The following is a 17672-nucleotide window of genomic DNA, read 5'->3' as shown; positions in this document are numbered from 1 at the left end:
TTGTTGTTTGGTTACCAGGAATCAGGTAATTTTCTCTTTGGGTCAGACTAATTATGCCAGAAGCTCTTTCAAAACAAGGAACCTCCTGCAACCTGTTAATCCCACTGTGCTCTAAGGCCCTCATTTCCACCTGCACCACGCAGCTCCCTCGTGGGGCAACATTCTCCCGCAGCCCCACGTCAGCCTGCTGCCAGGCGGGACAGTGGCTGCGTGCATCACAGCCCAGCTCCTGCTGCACACTGCCCTGCCTTTTTCCACTGACTTGCTTTGCCATAATAAAAACTGTGTTTTCTTTCATAGAATCAGGGGTTTTTAAGGGGCCCTCAAGATTGTCGAGTCTCAGCCCCCCAGCCATGGGCAGGGAGGCCTCCCACTGGAAAAAGTTGCTCAAGGCCTTGTCCAACCTGGCCTTGAACACTGCCAGGACTGGGGCATCCACAACCACTCTGAGCAACCTGCTCCAGACTCTCACTACTGTCACAGTAAAAAAATTTTAATATCTAACCTAAATTTCACTTCTTTCAGTTTGTACCGATTACTCTTTGTCCTACCACTAGAGTTCCTAATGAAGAGTCTCCCATCTCTGGCTTCCCTGTAGGGCCCCTTCATATGTTGAAAAGCTGTTACAAGGTCGGCACAACAAACCTCTCCCAGGCTGAAGAGTCCCAACTTTCTCAGCCTGAAATAATTGACCAAAATTTTCTTTCTCCATCTGCAGTTCAGCCCTGAATAAAGCTCTTCTCTGATGGAAAAATTTCAAAGGACATTTTACAAAGTTTTCAACCAATACAGTGAACTAGTCAGACACATATAGGAGAGATACAGCAATTCATGGTGCTCTCACCACAGAGCTGAGTTGCATTAGAGCTGTTAGAATGGAGTCAGGATGAAATTACTCCCGAGATTTGATTATAACTCCCAGATCAAGAACAAGAATAGTTCCCTATTATTTCTTCAGGAAAGCCTTACAGGAGAATAAATAGGTAACACTGTCCCGTTGTTCCCTCGTGGAAAACTTGCCGCTTTGCATCCACTCCGCACAACTACGGGCACGTCCTCCTGCAGCAGCGGAACGCGGCGCGCCCCACGGAGGAGCTGCTGGGGGCCGAGCGACGCCCGGGCGGAGCGCCGGGGCCGCACTCTGGTGCCGTGGAGAACTGGGCAGAGACGTGGCGGGGCTTGCCCGGCGGGAACGGTGCCGTCAGCGCCAGGAGGGAACCGCAGCGGCTCCGCCATGCGGGCGTGTGCTCCCTGGGCAGTGCCACAGCAAACACCGCGCCGAGCGCTCAGCGCATCACCCGACTGAACCGGGGGACACGAGCACGGGGCAAGCGGCCACTCCAACACCAACGCCCACTCCGGTTCCGGCTCCGGCTTCGGCCCCTACGGCGGTGCCGCCTCCCCGCTCCTCCCTGCCCTGCCCTGCCCCGCCCCGCCCCGCCGGGCTGCGCTGCGATCGCTGCGGAGGGAGCTGCCCAGCCCGGGCCAGGGCGGTTCCGAGCGCTCGCCGCGCCGGCTCGCCGTTCAGGGGCACGCGTGTCCCGCGGTGCCGGCGTGCCGGTCCGCCCGGCGCTCGGCCATGCTGGTGCGGCTGCACGCTCCGCGGGGCTCAGCGCTGCCCGCCCGCCTCCGCCCGCCCGCTCGCCGATAAGCCAAGCCATGACCGCAGCGCCCCAGGGGCCAGATCTCAGCTTTCTGAACGAGGAGGAAGCCAGGGCGATTTTCCAGGTGCTGCAGAGGGACGCGGAGCTCCGGCGGGTAGAGAAGGACAGAGTCAGGTACCGGCTTTCAGCCCGTCCCGCCGTGCCCATCGCGCCCGTGCGGAGGCGGAGGGCGCGGAACGGGGTGTGCGGGGCGCGCACGGCCCCAGCCCGGCGGTGCGGGGGGACGCTCATCCCGACGGGGAGAGCGGGAAAGGAGGTGGGCAGCGGGAAGGGGAGTGGCTGGGGGAGCCCCTCGGGGAAGGGTCTGCGCCGGCCGAGGCGGCGTGGGGCTGCGGGGCTGCGGGGCAGGGAGGGCTGAGCTCCCCGCCGTGCTGCCGGGGCTCAGCCAGCGCTGCCTGCCGCCGGAGCCGTCCGGCCGGGCACCTGGAGCATCGGGACGTTTGGGAAATGCGTGTTGTGACAGAGACGGCTCTGAGTCACGGCTGCGGCTCCCCGTGGCACCTCTCCTTCCCCGGGGAGGAGGAGGAGGAGGAGGCCGCTTCTGTGCTTCGCCATGCCGCTGGCATGGGGTGTGGGCTAAACACCGATACCCGGGAGACCACGACGACGGGGAAGTTGTGCCGGACCTTGCAGGGAGACGTAGCAACTCTGCGGCTTTTGAGTCGATGCTAGCAGCTTTTGGAAACAAAGGCAGGCACTCACCTGCCTGAAAGGTAGTTCACGAAACTCTTGAAAGTGACTTACTTAACTGAATTCTCTCTGCCTTATCAAGATATAGGACACCTCGACCTTGTCTCTAGCTCGTATTTCTCTTTGTGCAATCATCAAAGCTATTTGTGTTGATAGTGAAAGCAAAGGTCGAGGAATTAGTAGAAATTATGCTGGAAAATGAGCCGTTTATTATTAAAGGTTATAATTTCCTCACGGAGGTATGCATTTTGGCACATTGTGAAGTGAGAGGCAGTGTCCTCTCAGATTTGCAAGTGGGCACTTTTCACAAGAAATGCTTTCATGTAAGATATAGAGGGAATGTTAATGAGTAACATTTGCGTCAAGTGGATTTTTGTACTGTGTATTTTTGATTTCAGTAAAGTGGATTTTATGATGAGCATGGTTAAATATTATGTGTCAACAATGACTTACATCTAAAACTTGCCTTGGTTTTCTGTGGCATGTGCACCCGGACTGAGTTAAGTTTGGCAATTTCTTTCTTCCATAATTTGGTATTACTTTTCTTTTTCTGATTAATTTCTGTTACATGTGTCTTATTATTACCCTCCCAAAAAGAAAAAAATATTTTGCTGGATATAGGGAATTACATAGCTGGAGGCCTGTAAGTTTAAAACTAGAGGTTTTGGGACTAAAGCTGAAGCAAATGCATTTCAATGCTGTTAAGAGCCTTGTGAAGCAGTAGCCTGCTTTTGAGCTTGAGGCTTTCACCTACCCCCAAATTTGTATTTTTCTTTGTCTATGCACTTAGGACTTTGTCAATAGAAAATGTTATTTATGTGAAAGCTGTCAAAATAAACATGGTATAACAGGTTGTTTCTGGTGATGCTTTATTGAGATGTAGTCTGTTTAAGTCTCAGCTGAAGAGGCATTGACAAGTTGAGCAGAAGGTAGGTGAAGTATTTATGACCAAGGTACCATACTGAAAATCTAGGTTAAACCCTGGATCTGTCAAAGGTATGTGTCCTTGGGCAAGTTTCCTAATCTCTCCTGAACCTAATAAAAGTACTTTCTTTCTCACTCCACTTGTCTACCTGGTCTTATTTAGACTGTAAGCTCTTCAGGCCAGAAGACTCTCATCAGGAGCAGACAGGTTCCAGTCTGTGTGGTGTTGCCCTGTGCTACTATAATCAAAGCAATAACAGTGATCACCCTGGAGGGCCAAATCTTGCAGTTCCTATATGACCACAGTGAGCTTCAGAGGCTCTAAACAAAATTGCATTTGTTCCCCTTTGTCTCATATGCCTGCCTCCTTGCCATTCTTATAACTATTATTTTGATAATTAACTTCATAGACTTTTTTCAGTATAAAGGTTTTAAAAGAATGCCTGAGAACTGTGGTGGTCCACTCCTGAGATATTTTCAAAGTGTGATTTTGAAGCTATTTGATTGACACTGTCAATCAAACAAGGCATACAGGAGACACTGTGGAATGGAAGGAACAATTTCATTAAGACTACTCTTTTTGCACAAAGTTAGTGAAGTGAGTTGCCCTTCAAACTGCTCTTGAGCATGGTTTTGGAAATAGCTAGTTGGAGCTGGACAGGGCCAGGGAGCAAATCAGTAACAAACAGTGGTCAGAAACAAATTGGTAAAGTGTTTTCAGTGATCATCTGTATTTACAATGCATCAGGTTCCTGTTTAGACCAATGCAGACTGGACTGACAGAGGGAATGAAGCATTTGCTGCCAGACCAAAGTCAGGTTCCGATGACTGCGCTGATCTTGTCCACACTGTTTGATGTCATACAAGCAAGCACATAGCTGTCTGCCAGTCTCTTAAAAGATCAATGAAAAACTGAAATTCATTCCCACTTATAAAGTGGGATCTAGAATCCTAAAAGCAGGAACAAGCTACATTTGTTATACTGAAAAATGTTAACACCAGTTAATTTTGAAAGATGACATAAGAAATAAAATCAAAAGATTAATTCTGTCATTCTCTGTGGTTTATTGTTACTTCATCAAATGTATTGAGCTTGCAATTATTTCCTGATAAGTACATTTATTTTCTTGTTGCTTACCTTCACTGGGTAGAACTGGATCTCACTTCAGTCAGCACAACCTTTGTGAAATGAAGTGTATAATGGGGAGATTTTCTGGGGAAAGGTTGCTTTATACTGCCTCTCTCATCTCCCTTTCTCTTTGTAGCCCTTGTGTAGAGCAGGAAGGTGTGAGTTATGTTGTCAACTGTGCACATTTGTGTAGCTCTCAGCTCTGCTTGGTGCTTCCCCTCCTGTTGCTGCTGATGCCCCAGGACATTCTTTGGGAACCGCTGGCCCTTTCTTGGCTCCCTTGGAAGCCTTCAGACCTCTAAGCCTGGCCTGGGACACCTCTCAGTATAGCTTTGGCTTTTATACAGAACTGTATGTCCTGTTGGACCTAATTTATTCTTGCTATGAGCAGGGAGCAGAGCTCTTGCTGTGTCCCGGCCTGCCTGGTTCCCAAGAGAGCATTTTTTGGCTGGTTCTCTCCTTCCAGTGCCCTCTCGTGGCTCCTCTCAGCTGTACCTTTGAGCAGCCACCACAAACCAGCCCTACCTGCCTCCTTCTCCTTGAAACAAGTTCAGAGAAGCAGCAACAGTCAGCTTTGGTATAACTCATACGGCTGCTCACTGCTATTTACACCGAAAATAATTCAGAAACTTTTTATTCATGTATATAATAATTTAAAAGAAAAAAAAAACTTACTCATTTTGAACTTCCCTTCAGATTTCTTTGCTCATCCAATCCAGTGTCATTCATAATACCAATTCAAAGAAAATTTCATTTATCATGTTTGTGGGAAGAGAGATGGAATTTAGTGTTTTTATATCAATATACGTGTGTTGTTCCGTTATAGTATTTGCAGTATCAAGGCAGAAGTCCAACTCAAGTCATTAAATGCTACTTAATAAGCCTGGTTAGTGAAACTGATGATTTTACAGACGCTTGTGGAAGGAGGTTCCTTGTCACAAATACTTCAGTTAGAATTAGATGCCCAGGAGAAGGCAGGGAGGAATACAGCATGTTCACAGTGCAATGTCCTGTTCAGATGGCTCTCCAAAAACTCAGTTTCTATAAGAGTGCAATGAATACTTGCACAGGTATTAATATCACAGATCAGCTTTCTGTATGTAATGAAATAGGCCAGAAAATCACATATTTGACTAATGGTTTCAAGACTACAGAGTCCACCCAGCCCATCATCCTAAGCTTTGTTCTGCAGCTGCTGAGGACAGAAATGAAAAAGAGAACTGGCAGCCAATACTTGCACAGAGACCTCCAGGTCCCAAAGGCCAAACAAACCTGAAGGTGCTTCTCTTTTCTCTCCTTTATTGATGAAGCAAATGGGTAGGATTTGTAGCAGATGGGTAGGAAGAGAAGCTGACTGCCTTCCATGTCTTCAGGACAGCACTTCAGAGCCTGGCAGGTAGCAGAGGAACTGGCAGTCCCTGTAGGAAGTCTCAGCAGCATGAGGGCATGAAGCTATGGGATACAGAGGTGGAGCTAATGCCTTTTATCTGCAAGGCAGCTCCTCCCTCTGCAGAGTGTAGAGAGGCAGACAGTGCCCAAGCAGGTGTCATTCCAGTCAAGTTTGCATCTCTGATGTCTCATAGCCTGAACACTGGGTGTTGAGATGCACCTCCACCCCTGGAACTGCATCAAGGCCAAGAGAAAGCAGCTGAGATGAGAAGATCCAGGAGACCTGGAGCCAGCTACTTAAAAGAGGCAGCAGGTAGGAGGATGTGGCATGGGAACAGGTAGCCGGTACAGTTGCAGGTTGTCCAAAAAGTGAACAGTTGGAAGACAGAGTAGAAGAGTTATGGAAAAATAGAAAATGCATGTAAAAGGGCACAAAAGCTCTGTATCCTTTGATAATTTTGTTTAGGAGACTTGGCTGTTTTATGCAATGCTCCTATTACAATTGCATGCAATAGTCTTGTGCTAGTTTTTGTTCATTAATCCTTGAGAAAAAGGGAAATATTGTTATCTTCACTTACAAAAAAGATATTGAAAATAACTGAGAGACTGAGCCACAGAATAGGGAAATGAACCTACCTGCCCTAACAGCAATTTACTTTCTAGATCATGTCTTGAGAACTAAGTATGCATGTATTATTTAAGGATTTTTTTTTCTTTTTTTCAGTAGAAAGAATGGCAAAAAAATAATTGCCAGCTCTAGAAAATATCTGGCACCTCAGCCACTGTCTCTGAATAGAAACTGAAAAAAAGAGGAAAGGGAAATGGAGTTTGTGGGAGAGGAGAACACTCATTCTATTTGGTTTAATTTGTTTTGCTCTTTTCCAGGTTGGTTTATGCTTTTGGGGGGGGAATGTTTAGGAAATTTATTTTACAGATGACTATGAGAATAGACAGGAGCAAAACAAAGGTTTATTTTAATTTACCCTCAAATTTGAAGATGAAAAGCATATGAAATTAATTGGGAGGTACAGTCAGCACCACTCAGTGCTCCACTCTTGCTGACCCATTAACAACATTTGAGTGTTGTGGGAAAGATGAGTCCCCTCCTTTGACTGTTCTAGACAGTCGCTAAATTAAATCATTTGGAGATAGTTACTTGTTACAGGCACACAGCTGTTCTTACTGCCTCATGCAGATCATTTACTGAGTTCATTTCTTGCAAGTAATTCCTTACTGTATTCTCCTGACTGCCATTTACTCTCACAGGTCTGGCAATAGGAGGGGAATACAATCCTGTGTTGGAAATGTATTTTTTCTCCTTCTTCTCTTGGGAAGACATTTGTTGCAGAAGTGCAGACGTACTCAGTTTTGTATGTATTGAAGTATATTCATACTTGGTGCTCCAATTATATTGTCTTGCTTACAGTTTGAGGGGTCTGCCATTGCAGGCTTTATTTTGTCATATTCACAGAAGTAGTCCTCTTTACTTTCTTGGAGATCAAGAATAACTTGTTGGGTGTTAGAGATAGGGATTTGGGGCTCAACTCCTCACAGTTACAAAGAATTTTTAAAAATCAGCTCCAAAGTACATGAGCTGCATGGATGGGGAGAGCAGACAGGATACCAGGACAGCATTACTTGGGTATATTGTTGTTCCAGTGGAACTCCCCTCCTGAACAAAGCATTAATAAAGAAATTCTTTCATAAGAGATACTCCACCCAGGAATGTTTCCGGGCGCAAGTGTTCTATTGTGTCTTGATGTGGAGGAGATACTATTATTACTTACCACTGATACTGTGCCACCGGTGTGTTTAGTGGTTTGTAAACACTAATGAAAATAGGCCTTTGAAGCCCTGAAGGGCTAATATGCTAAAGAAGTGCCAGTAGAAGCAAAAATGGCAGGGAAGACCGGGACTTAAAAACCTTTACTTTCTTTGGTAAACAATTGCTATCATAAGAATCCCATTTTGAGACTTCCCTTGTTTGAGTGGGGGTACTGTAACCAAATGCAATTGGTAAGTTGCATACCAAGTTTTTTCCTCATTGTGTTTTTTAATAGTCCTATCTTATGGTGGGGTCTAGACTCACAGACTGGGGCTTCACACAGGCTGAGAAGAAGTAGAAATGGCCAGGGGCAGGTCGGTACTGTGTGTGCCATTTTCTCTGTTGGTTTTTACTCTGTCCATCTGGGCTAACTAGACCAAAGTCTGTGATGTAACTCCAGTTTTATGCCTACAGAGCAGAGTCTGGACCAGCCTTGCTGCCAGCTCATTGGTCTTGTCCTTTCATAATGAATTAATTTCAGGGTCAGTCCTTTCCTCTAAAGATTTGTGCTTGGTGTTTGAGGGCAGGGGGTTTCCTATGGTGTGTGTGGTGGCAGAAGGAAGAACCTTTTGAAGTGTGTAACATTTGGAACAGCCTGTCAGCAGGGCACTGAATGTATTTCTGCTTTTTTCAGGTTACTGGGTCCATGGTGGCTCCCCACAGGGCTGGCAGGGCAGGGCCTGGCCACCAGGGCCTGTCTCCCGTGACACAGACAGGCAGCGCAGCGATGGCTGTGGTGTCATGGCAGGGCCGGGGCTGGGGCCAGGCTGTGGGGCTGAGTCACGCTCGGGGCTGGGGTCAGGCCTGCTCCCCCACAGCCCGCTGCTCACGGGGCAGGGCCGGAATCATGGGGCAGGGCCGTGGTCAAACTGAGCAGTCAGGACAGGGTCAGACCTGGTGCCAGTGACCAGGGTCAGCCATGGCCTGTGATGGCCAGGCAGGCCAGGGGTGAGGGGCCGGGCTGGAGGCCGAGTTGGGTGCCAGCCTAGGGGTCAGGGCACAGATGGAGCTGGGGATGCAGCTGGGGCTGTGAGTGGAGCACAGCCAAGCGGGACAGCCTGTGCAGCTCCCAGGGAAGGAGGGCTCAGCCCTGCTGAATCTGTGGCTGCCATCTGCACAACACCTTTGTCTAAGGACACCCAGCCCTGCTCTGCCCAGGCTGGTCTGGGGCCCAGGCAGCCAAACCCACAGGAGCAGGAAGGACATTTTCAGGGCACTTTCACCCATGCTCATTCAAACACAGGCTTTGTGCCTGGTCTTTCAGACTGCTGAGACTAACTTTTGCATTTTCAAGCGACCAAATAGTGTGAAAGTGAAAATCACAAAGATTATTATTGTTATTATTGAGCTCACTTTCTGATGTCACTAGGGCTGCCAAAACTGGTTGAAACTGGGTGAGATTTAAGCAAAGACTTACTGTTAAATCATAGGCAGACAGCTTCAAAGTCCAAGCTTAATGGGAAAAGCAGAATGCATTGAACTCTGTCTATATAAATAAATTGACCAGCCTTCACGAATAAATAGGTCGGACACAGCAGAGCAAGCAAGCACTAACTATTGAGTAGACAGTCAATATGGGGAGTTATTCTGGAATAGATAATGCAGAACAGTCCAAGTTTTTAAGGTTCTCCATGGACTTGTGACCCAATTACAGTCTTGTGTACCTTGTAGGAAGTCTGTACACTTCCCAGGTTTGACCTTTCCAGCAGTAATATTCTCAACTCCCTCTGTCTCCTCCACAATTCAAGTGCAGAAGTTAAATTAATAATTGACATTCTAGTCGGAATTAGAAATTACTGTTCGGTGGAAGACAGCTTTCCCTACTAGGCTAGCAGAGAGTCATTGAGGTGCCTGTATGATGAGAATGATTTTCTCATGCTGACAGCTTCTACACAGTGTCCCAGCACCTTCAAGTCCTTGCATCTATTTCAGAAATAATAAATTGGTTATGCCAGTAATTAAAAAAAGCGTTTTGCACAAACACATCTGATTCACGTTCAGAGTGGCTGGCTATCTCCCCATGCATACTGGCACAGCTGTGCTCTGGTGGTGTGCTCAGGTGACATGTGTCTCATAGGCCTGTGTGTCACAAAGGCTGCAGCACCTGCTTTCCCTAGTGAAGCCCAAGGAGCTGGAGTTTTGCTGGATTTGGCCCCTGATGTACTTCCAATTCCTGCATCCATGCAGACATGCAGCACTTGCACCCCCCGCAGACGTGGCTCTCGGCATGGATAGCAGCTGGGGGCAAAGCTCCTTGGGCTGTGTCAGGACTCCAGCTGATGTTCACTGCTTTTTGTCAGATACTGTTTTGATGGCATTTGAAAATTGTTATATCTGTCTCCTTTTCTTTTTATAAATTTAGGTTTTGCCAGTGGTTTGTGTGTAGTCAATTTAATTATCCTTTAAAATCTTTTTTCTCTCTGAATCTAGTTTTCAAATCAAGTGGTATCTGGTCCACTAGAGTTTTGAATTTTGGGCACAGAGACCCCATTTTCTTTTCTGTTCCAGAAATTCAACATGGGACTATCTAAACTAAGGCCTGACCTCTGCTTGGTCTTTCTTGTACTTGTTTTAAATTGACAAATTACATATTTCCTTGGAGCTTACAGTCTGAAAATAATCACTACTCAAGTATTTAATGCAGGAAATTCATTAAAGCAGGTAGAAAAAAATGGGATTTGTTCTGAGGACATGTGCATCTAAAACATCACAGGAAATTTATTCCTAATCCTTCTCTGCAGCTAAATTATTATGTTTACACTGTTAACTATAATAAACTATATTTAAATGTCTGCATTTTAAACTCTTAACTGAACCGATCTTATTTTTCTCAGAAATAAATAAATCCATATCCTGGTACCATATTAACTGTGAACAACACATCAAAACCACAATAGCCAAGAGTAAATTACGAAAAGTACAGTGTATTTACACTTTATAGCACATTAATTACATTGAATTTACTTTGTTATTAGAATAATCAAGGAACTGTAGCACTTATACTGGCCATGTCTTTGGATTCTTAGATCAGCAGGGGTCTGAGTGCAGAGAGCTGCAGTCAGGAAAAGCTTTAGCACTGTGTCTGGGGTGCTCTGCAGTCTCTTTCTTCATTAGAAACTTGTGTGTCCTTAAATACATATTTATTTTTCTGTGTTCTTTAATATATGCAAAATTATACACATGTAAATATTCTACTTTAAAGCATTATTATAGTAAAATATTTCCATTTCCAGTGGAAGAGTTGTGATAAATTATGTGAGTCTAAGGTACTACGGCAGAGGATCTCTGTGTAAGTATGTATTACATACATGTATAAAAGCATTACATTTCCAGATGAAAAACACCCACTGTGTCAACTTTTAAAGCTTTCATTAATTCTTATGACCTATTTCCTTAGTTTAAAGCAATGTAAATGAGGCTTTTGTAGTGTTACAGTAACACATAAATTGTGTGCGGGTACACTGACCTGTCTTACTTCTGTTGTCCAGAGCTGTGAACTCTGCTCAATGTGAGACTCTGTACAATTATCTGAGATTGCAAAGGTGCATTTTGAGAGCCCTTGGCTTCAGGCTTAGCTCTGTAGAAGCAAATGGCCTATTTGGAGCCTCTCAACTTCAGAACTCTGTCCAGACCCATGGGTCATCATACACAAATCTGCTTGTAGAGATGAGGATTTGCTCTTAATTTGAAATCAATTCCCCTCCTACAGAGTTCTCACCTAGCCTGTGTTTTGTTTCTGGTTTTGGGTGGTTTTTGTTCTTATATTGTTTATTAGGAAAGGTTTTTCATAAAGAAAGTCAAACAATAAGATGAAGAATAGTGCCTGCATTTTATGTCTTTATAAGGCAGTTAACTTTACAATACATGACTGAGCTGTAAATTACTTGCAATAGACGACTGTCTCTTTGCATGCTATCAATATTTATAAAAGTTCATTGTAATCAACTAGCAGCTCTACCCTGGCAGAGTAAATATGTCTCTGTTAATCATTAGCTTCAGATTTATTGAGAGACCTGATCATCAGCCTTCCAACCCATCATGTGGTACACATGGTATACATCTTACATTTCCATGTAAGATTTCTGGGACAGAAATTCAGGAGCTCACAACTTATTCCAGTGTTTTTGGACTGAGACTACATCTATGACTGCAAATAAATCAGTCTTTATGTGGAGAATTATATCCATTGCCTCTATTAGCATGTATTAATATTAATAGAAATTCCTATTAATGAAGTAATCTCATTAGAGACATTAATTACTACCATTCAGAAGCTGTGTGACACACTTTAAAGATGATAAGTGGGTTTTCTTTCCGTTGCATCATGGGTTTGTTTTGTTATTACCATACAATATTGGTAGGTAGCTTGCAATGTAACACCCTTTTTTCTAGACTATCATTTGTAGTCTACAGAGACATGGTAACTAATGGATAAAACATTCACAGAATAGAGCTTTCCCCTGTATGACATGCATTGTGAAAGGAACTTCAGAGAGTCAGCCCAAGCCGGAGAGATTCCTAGTGGTATTCCACCTCATTCTCTCCTAGTGACCAGCTGCCCTAAGGACTAAAAGCTTTCATTTTCTAAGTATTTATAACTGCTAAAAGATCTGTACTTACAGACTTTTCTGTTTGTTCCAGCTGGGCTGAAATGATGTTTTCACTGTAAACCTGGGGTAGCTGCTAAAGAAATAGTTTATGTTAAAAGTAATGTCTTGAGGCATTGTTGCACCTTGAGATGCATGATTAATCACCCTCAGCTCCCATGATCTCAGGTTTGAATGCTCTGTTTTGAAAACTTAACTTTTTGAAGGCAGTCATTGAGCTTCTCATTTCAGAGCATTAACTGAGAGCTTCTGATTCCTGAGCTGTCAGAACACAGAGGAGTTATGTAGTCAGCATGAGAATTAACCTTTGTTCTTGCCCTTACAACATTTCCTAGTTTTCCATTTCAAAGGAAAGTGTGTGCTTTTGCTCAAGAAAGCAGACAAAAGCTTCAAGGGGAAAGGAGTGTTGGACTTGATGAAGGAAAAGAGCAGCTAGTGTAAGTCACTATATTAATTTCACATACTTTAATATGAGAAGATAATGTTTTGGAGAAAATACAGGTAACTTTTGGTCACTGTACAGAGGGTGCTGAAGTTAAAGAATTGTAGACACAAAAGTCATTGTGATTTATAGAGTAGAAGTATTCGATGTCCATTGGGACTCCAATATTTTGCGTATGCTCATAAATGTCACTGTCTTTGTGGGTTGTGTGTAATGAATGCACACAGTGCCACTGGATTAGACTATCTCAAAGCAGGTGATCAGCTTTAATTTAAATGAATAAATTTGTTGAATAGAGATAGTGTAATAATGTCAGATTTTGTGATTTATGCTATTTTTTAATTAAGAAGAGGAGAGGTAGAAATGGAAGGGTTTTCCTCATAGCAGATAAGGTAGAGCTTTAGTAAGGGCAGAAAAGATGTTCTGCCTTTAACTCACATATTCCCTGACTGTATCCCTGACACACACAGCAGGTCATAATGTATGAATCTGATACCTGTTCTCGAAAAAGTGTTCTAAGGACAAAATTATATTTCTGTTTGCAAGTGTCTGTTTATGTAGCTCTACTTGCTGTTTAAAGGATACTTCTGACTGCATTCTGACACAAATTCATGTGCAGAAGTGGTATCTTTGTGTTTTAAGTACTTCTGCCTATTATATGTACGGTCTGGGATGAAAAACTAGAGAAGAGTAATTACTTTACAACTTTCCTCTGCCTTCTGCCTCTTGGCTTTGTACATTACTTCAATCTAAAAATTTAGGGATAATTATGAGCTGGCACTGCCATGTGACCATTAAAGTGGAATTGAAAACATTTGCCATACAGTTCAGTGCTGGGCACCCCTGGCCTTCAGGTGAATATTTCTTGGCACTTCCAGTTGCTCCTTTCCACGCAGGGGTGTCACCACTAGGGGACTCTCCCTGCCGCAGCCTGACCTGGTGCCTGTTGAGGAGAGTTGAAGTCCTTCCATTACAGCTATTGGTGTTCGGGTCCTGGTCAGTCACAGACACTGAACCCACACTCTTTATTCTGCACTGTTGTGCCACATGCTCTGTGCCCATGCACATCTTTAGTTCTGTTGGTCACATACTCAGATAAATACATCTGAGGGCAACTTGGTGGGTTAATGGGCATTATAAAATGAATACATAATGACAAAAATGACAGAAGGATGAAAAGGATGAACACTTAGAAAACTATTATTTCAGGGGAAGAGAAAATTAAATTTGAGCAACAACGACATAGCTGGTTAGATTCAAGCATTATTGATTGACAACACATTTTATTAATCAAAATAGAGGAGACCTTGACTTTTCAGAGAAATTACTGCAGAAATGCTTAATTTTACATATATCAAATAAAAAAATAAGTGAATTTTCAGTTAGATCTTTTTATGTTGTCTTGTAGTATGTACAACCAAAACACGGGAGTCTTTTTTCCTCTGTTATTCATCTACTTGTGCATAATGTCTTACAGGCAATAATGAGGCTGACTTGGTTCATTTTTATTAGCCAAAGAGACAACAGTAAGAAAGAAAAATAAACAAAACATGCTTTAACCTGAGTAAAAGTATAGCAGCTACTAAGAATAAAGACTGCCTTAGAAAACAAACCTGTTGTGTGTCTGACGTGCTAGGAAAGAGTGTGTTGACTCATTGTTTTTCTTCCTGGTAGGATTAACCTGCCACAGGAGCTTCTCTGGCACCTTGGAAACTGAAATGTTGTTGTTATTGCTATTATACGTTTCTAGGAAATGACAGATAATAATTTTTTTCAAATTATTTCACATGTGGTAGCCTTTGCCTTTCTCAGTAGTACTTCTTTTCCCTTTTTTTTTCTAAATAAGATGACAACTTGGAAGCATGTCTTTAAATTGTTTTCATAAAATTAAAAGGAACTATAACTAAGAAAATATACTTGCATATGCATTTGTCCTAGTTTGGGACAAATTTGGAAGGGAACTTCCAAAAGGATGTTGCCTAAAGGGCAAAATTCAGCAGCTCTTTCCCCCCATCTATTCAGGTGATAAACAGCCTTAGAGAAAAGTAGAAAAGTCTGTTTATTTAACAAGCAAAGTATTCACAAACATGAGAAAATGAAAAATGTAAAACAGTGGAACCTCTGGCTGTTCTGAAGAGATGGCGAATTCAGAGAGAGTCCTCTGTAGTTCAGAGTCCTTTCCGTGGCTGTGTCCTTGGCTTTCTCTCAGGCTCTCCGGGGCTCGGGTCCGGTGTCCCGGCCGCAGTGCAGCTGGGGGACCCCTGGATCATAGTCCTGCTGTTCCCGGACCAACAATGGCCAAACCGTTCCAAAAAAACCCTTCTGGCTTCAGCTAACCAGAGGAAAAAACAGGAAAAACAGCAAGGGAAAACTCCCCCTCTGTCTGCAGAGCAGAGAACTCTGAGAGCACTGCTTAACTCTGTGCTTTGAACACAGCCGCGAAAAAAAATCCTCTGTTTTTCCTTCTCCCCTTCTTCGCTGTCAAATCTAGTTTTAAAGGTGCAGAACGTATTTCTGGGCTAAACAGACAAATGGGGATACAATCCAGCACCACAGGGTTGCCCCAGGAGAGCGTTTTAGAGCTACTTGTGGCTGTGACAACAGCCAGAGTTTTCTAGAAAAATAGTTGGTCATAGAAGTGATGGAATTGTACAGTTCACCAGTGCAGCATAATGTATAAAGTGGTAGGAAGGGGCAAGTTGAAGTAAAAAAAAATTTGGGAAACAACAGGTTCTTCAGGCATTGATTTTTAATTGATCTCTAGCCTTTTCTTCCTGACAAAGCAAGGAATATGAACAGAGCAAAGAGAAAAGCTTGGTTTATGTTACTGCAAGTTATCTGCCCTGCTGTATTTTTTGTCTAATGCTTTCAACACTACTTTTTTTCTGCAATCCTTTCAGTCTTGTATTTTCAGACACTGAGAGCTTTGATCCAATGAGCAAGTTTGATCTGTTTATTCTTCACCTGGTGCAATTTTTCATTCTTTGTAGTTGCTGTTTATCTGTTCTCTTATGAAGTGTGTGGTAAGAGTCCTTTAGGGTCAAATCCTGCTCTGTTAAACTCAATAGAAATAATAATTTCTGGTTTTAGCAAAAATAGGATTGAATCCTCTGTCCTCTGCAAACAAGTGCTGTCCCCAAATGTCCTATTTGGCAACCCAGTTTCTACTACCTTAAACACGTGTTCCTCTTTATATTCAGAGTGAAGATGGTAAGGAAAATGCCTTTCCTCTTACAGTAGCAATTAAAACTCCTTATTATCCTAACAGGAAGTGGCAGGGGAGGCTCCACTTCTATTGACAGTATTTATGGTAACCCACATGAAAGTCTAGAGCATACAAACATTTAGGGTAACTTTTCCCTGGAGATGTCTGTAAGAAATACTGGGACATCCTTGTGCCAATAAGGAAGAGATGCTTTTAAAAACACTGCAAAGAAGTTGCTCCTGAGTGATTCATTGGTTTAGACGCTCTGTAGAATAATAGATGGGAAAAGATAATGAGCCTGTGAGGTCATTTAGGGTTGCTGCCTGCACTGGTTTGTGGAGCAGTCTCCTGTAAGTAATCCTGGGAATGGATTTGCCTTCAACCCCACAATAGTTTATAGATACTTTTCCCAGTCGCAATGGTGTTGTCTCCTCTCAAAAGGTAGTGGCTCCAAGTGTACAAAATAGCCGTAGGCAAATGAGGAGTAAGGACGGATGGAGCAGACTGGGAAGCAGGATTAGTGCATTCGGTTTAGAGGGCAATAGGTGTTTTGACACTCCTAAGGTGCAGTGTCTCAACACATAATGTGTTATCCAAGTAACAATAGTGCTGCCTCAGAGGCAGGTTCATTGCAATACTGAGTGCAGATAGCATCTCCTGCTGTAATTGTTTCTTGAGATGGGCTTTCCTTCTGGCTCACAACCGGTGTTCATTAGTGTCGTGAGGGGGCAGTAAACTTGACAGAGCAGGTATGTAGGGAAATGATGTGGTTTGGCTGGGAGTCATCGCGAAGGAGAAATACTTAACAGTCGTGCAATACTGCAACTATGTATCGTGTATCATACTCATTAACTATTATTTGTTACTCAAATAACTACATATATAGGGTTCCATATATGCCTCTCTGTGTGTATAAATATAAATATGCACAGGCAGTTTAAAAGATTTATTTGATGAGTTGGGCATGACAGCACAATTCAAAAGCAGCATATACACAGATAACGACTACATATAATGCCAGGCATGTACCAGTACAGACTTTACAGTGTTTAAGCAGTGAAGTCAGTGTTTGTGCAAAACTTTTAACTCCATTTCTCCGTGCAAGGCGCGTTCGTGCAGTGCCTGGTATGGTCTATTATAGAGTGATTGTGGGGTTTTTATAATTCCCTTTGCTCTGGAATGCGTAAATGTGCGGCAAGCAGCTGTTTCTGCGCCCGTCCGGTCGCTCCCCGGCCGCGGGCGCTGGGCGGTGCTGCCGGCGGCTGCCGCCGGGGGGCGCCACGGCCCCGCTCGCCTGCCCGGGAGGGGCCATGCCAGCGCCGCCTCCCGTGGGGAAAGCGATTCGGCCTGGTGGGATCTAAAACAGATCGGGAACGGCGATCCCAGCGCCGCCTCCCGCGGGGAAAGCGATTCGGCCCGCGGGGATGGATCCTAACAGATGCTCTCCGCTTTCGGGACTTCAGCAGAACCGCCCAGGGATTGTTTCCCGGGCAGTCGCTGTGGCTGCGGCTACTTCCCAAGCAGCTCATGCTCTCCTCTCCGTGCTTTTACTCCTCCCAGTATCTTGGATCCCCTTTACCACAGGAGTGAGGTCATGGAGTTGGCTATGGAGAGCACATTGTTCATCCCCTCCTGCTTCACATCAGTGCTAGGCTGCGTTCCAGGCTGCACAATGCATTTACGGTGTTTAGTCACTCCCATGGTGCGGTAATATCTGCGATGAGTAACATTTTTGCCTCTGTAATAAGTTTATTTGGAATGGCTAGTACTCGTGCAGGTGGCTGTGTAATCTTCTTC

General features: G+C 44.2%; 1 protein-coding gene across 3 annotated transcripts in view; it reads left to right on the top strand.

Moving 5' to 3' along the window:
- Positions 1 to 1056: 1056 nt before the first annotated feature.
- EXPH5 (exophilin 5) overlaps positions 1057 to 17672 on the top strand; it is a 37438-nt gene continuing 20822 nt past the window's right edge. The window contains exon 1 of one of the 3 annotated variants that reach the window (XM_074535190.1): positions 1057 to 1778. In XM_074535190.1, the coding sequence (XP_074391291.1) occupies positions 1660 to 1778 (119 nt within the window). In that variant the 5' untranslated portion in view covers positions 1057 to 1659. Of the gene's footprint in view, positions 1779 to 12155; positions 12666 to 17672 lie in introns of those variants that run through there. The other 2 variants (XM_026790740.2, XM_074535191.1) reach the window with 2 other exon arrangements.

Source organism: Zonotrichia albicollis, chromosome 2 (genome assembly GCF_047830755.1).
Source record: "Zonotrichia albicollis isolate bZonAlb1 chromosome 2, bZonAlb1.hap1, whole genome shotgun sequence".
NCBI lineage: Eukaryota > Metazoa > Chordata > Aves > Passeriformes > Passerellidae > Zonotrichia > Zonotrichia albicollis.
Note: the sequence above shows the minus strand (reverse complement) of the source record. Positions and strands in the feature narration are given on the sequence as shown.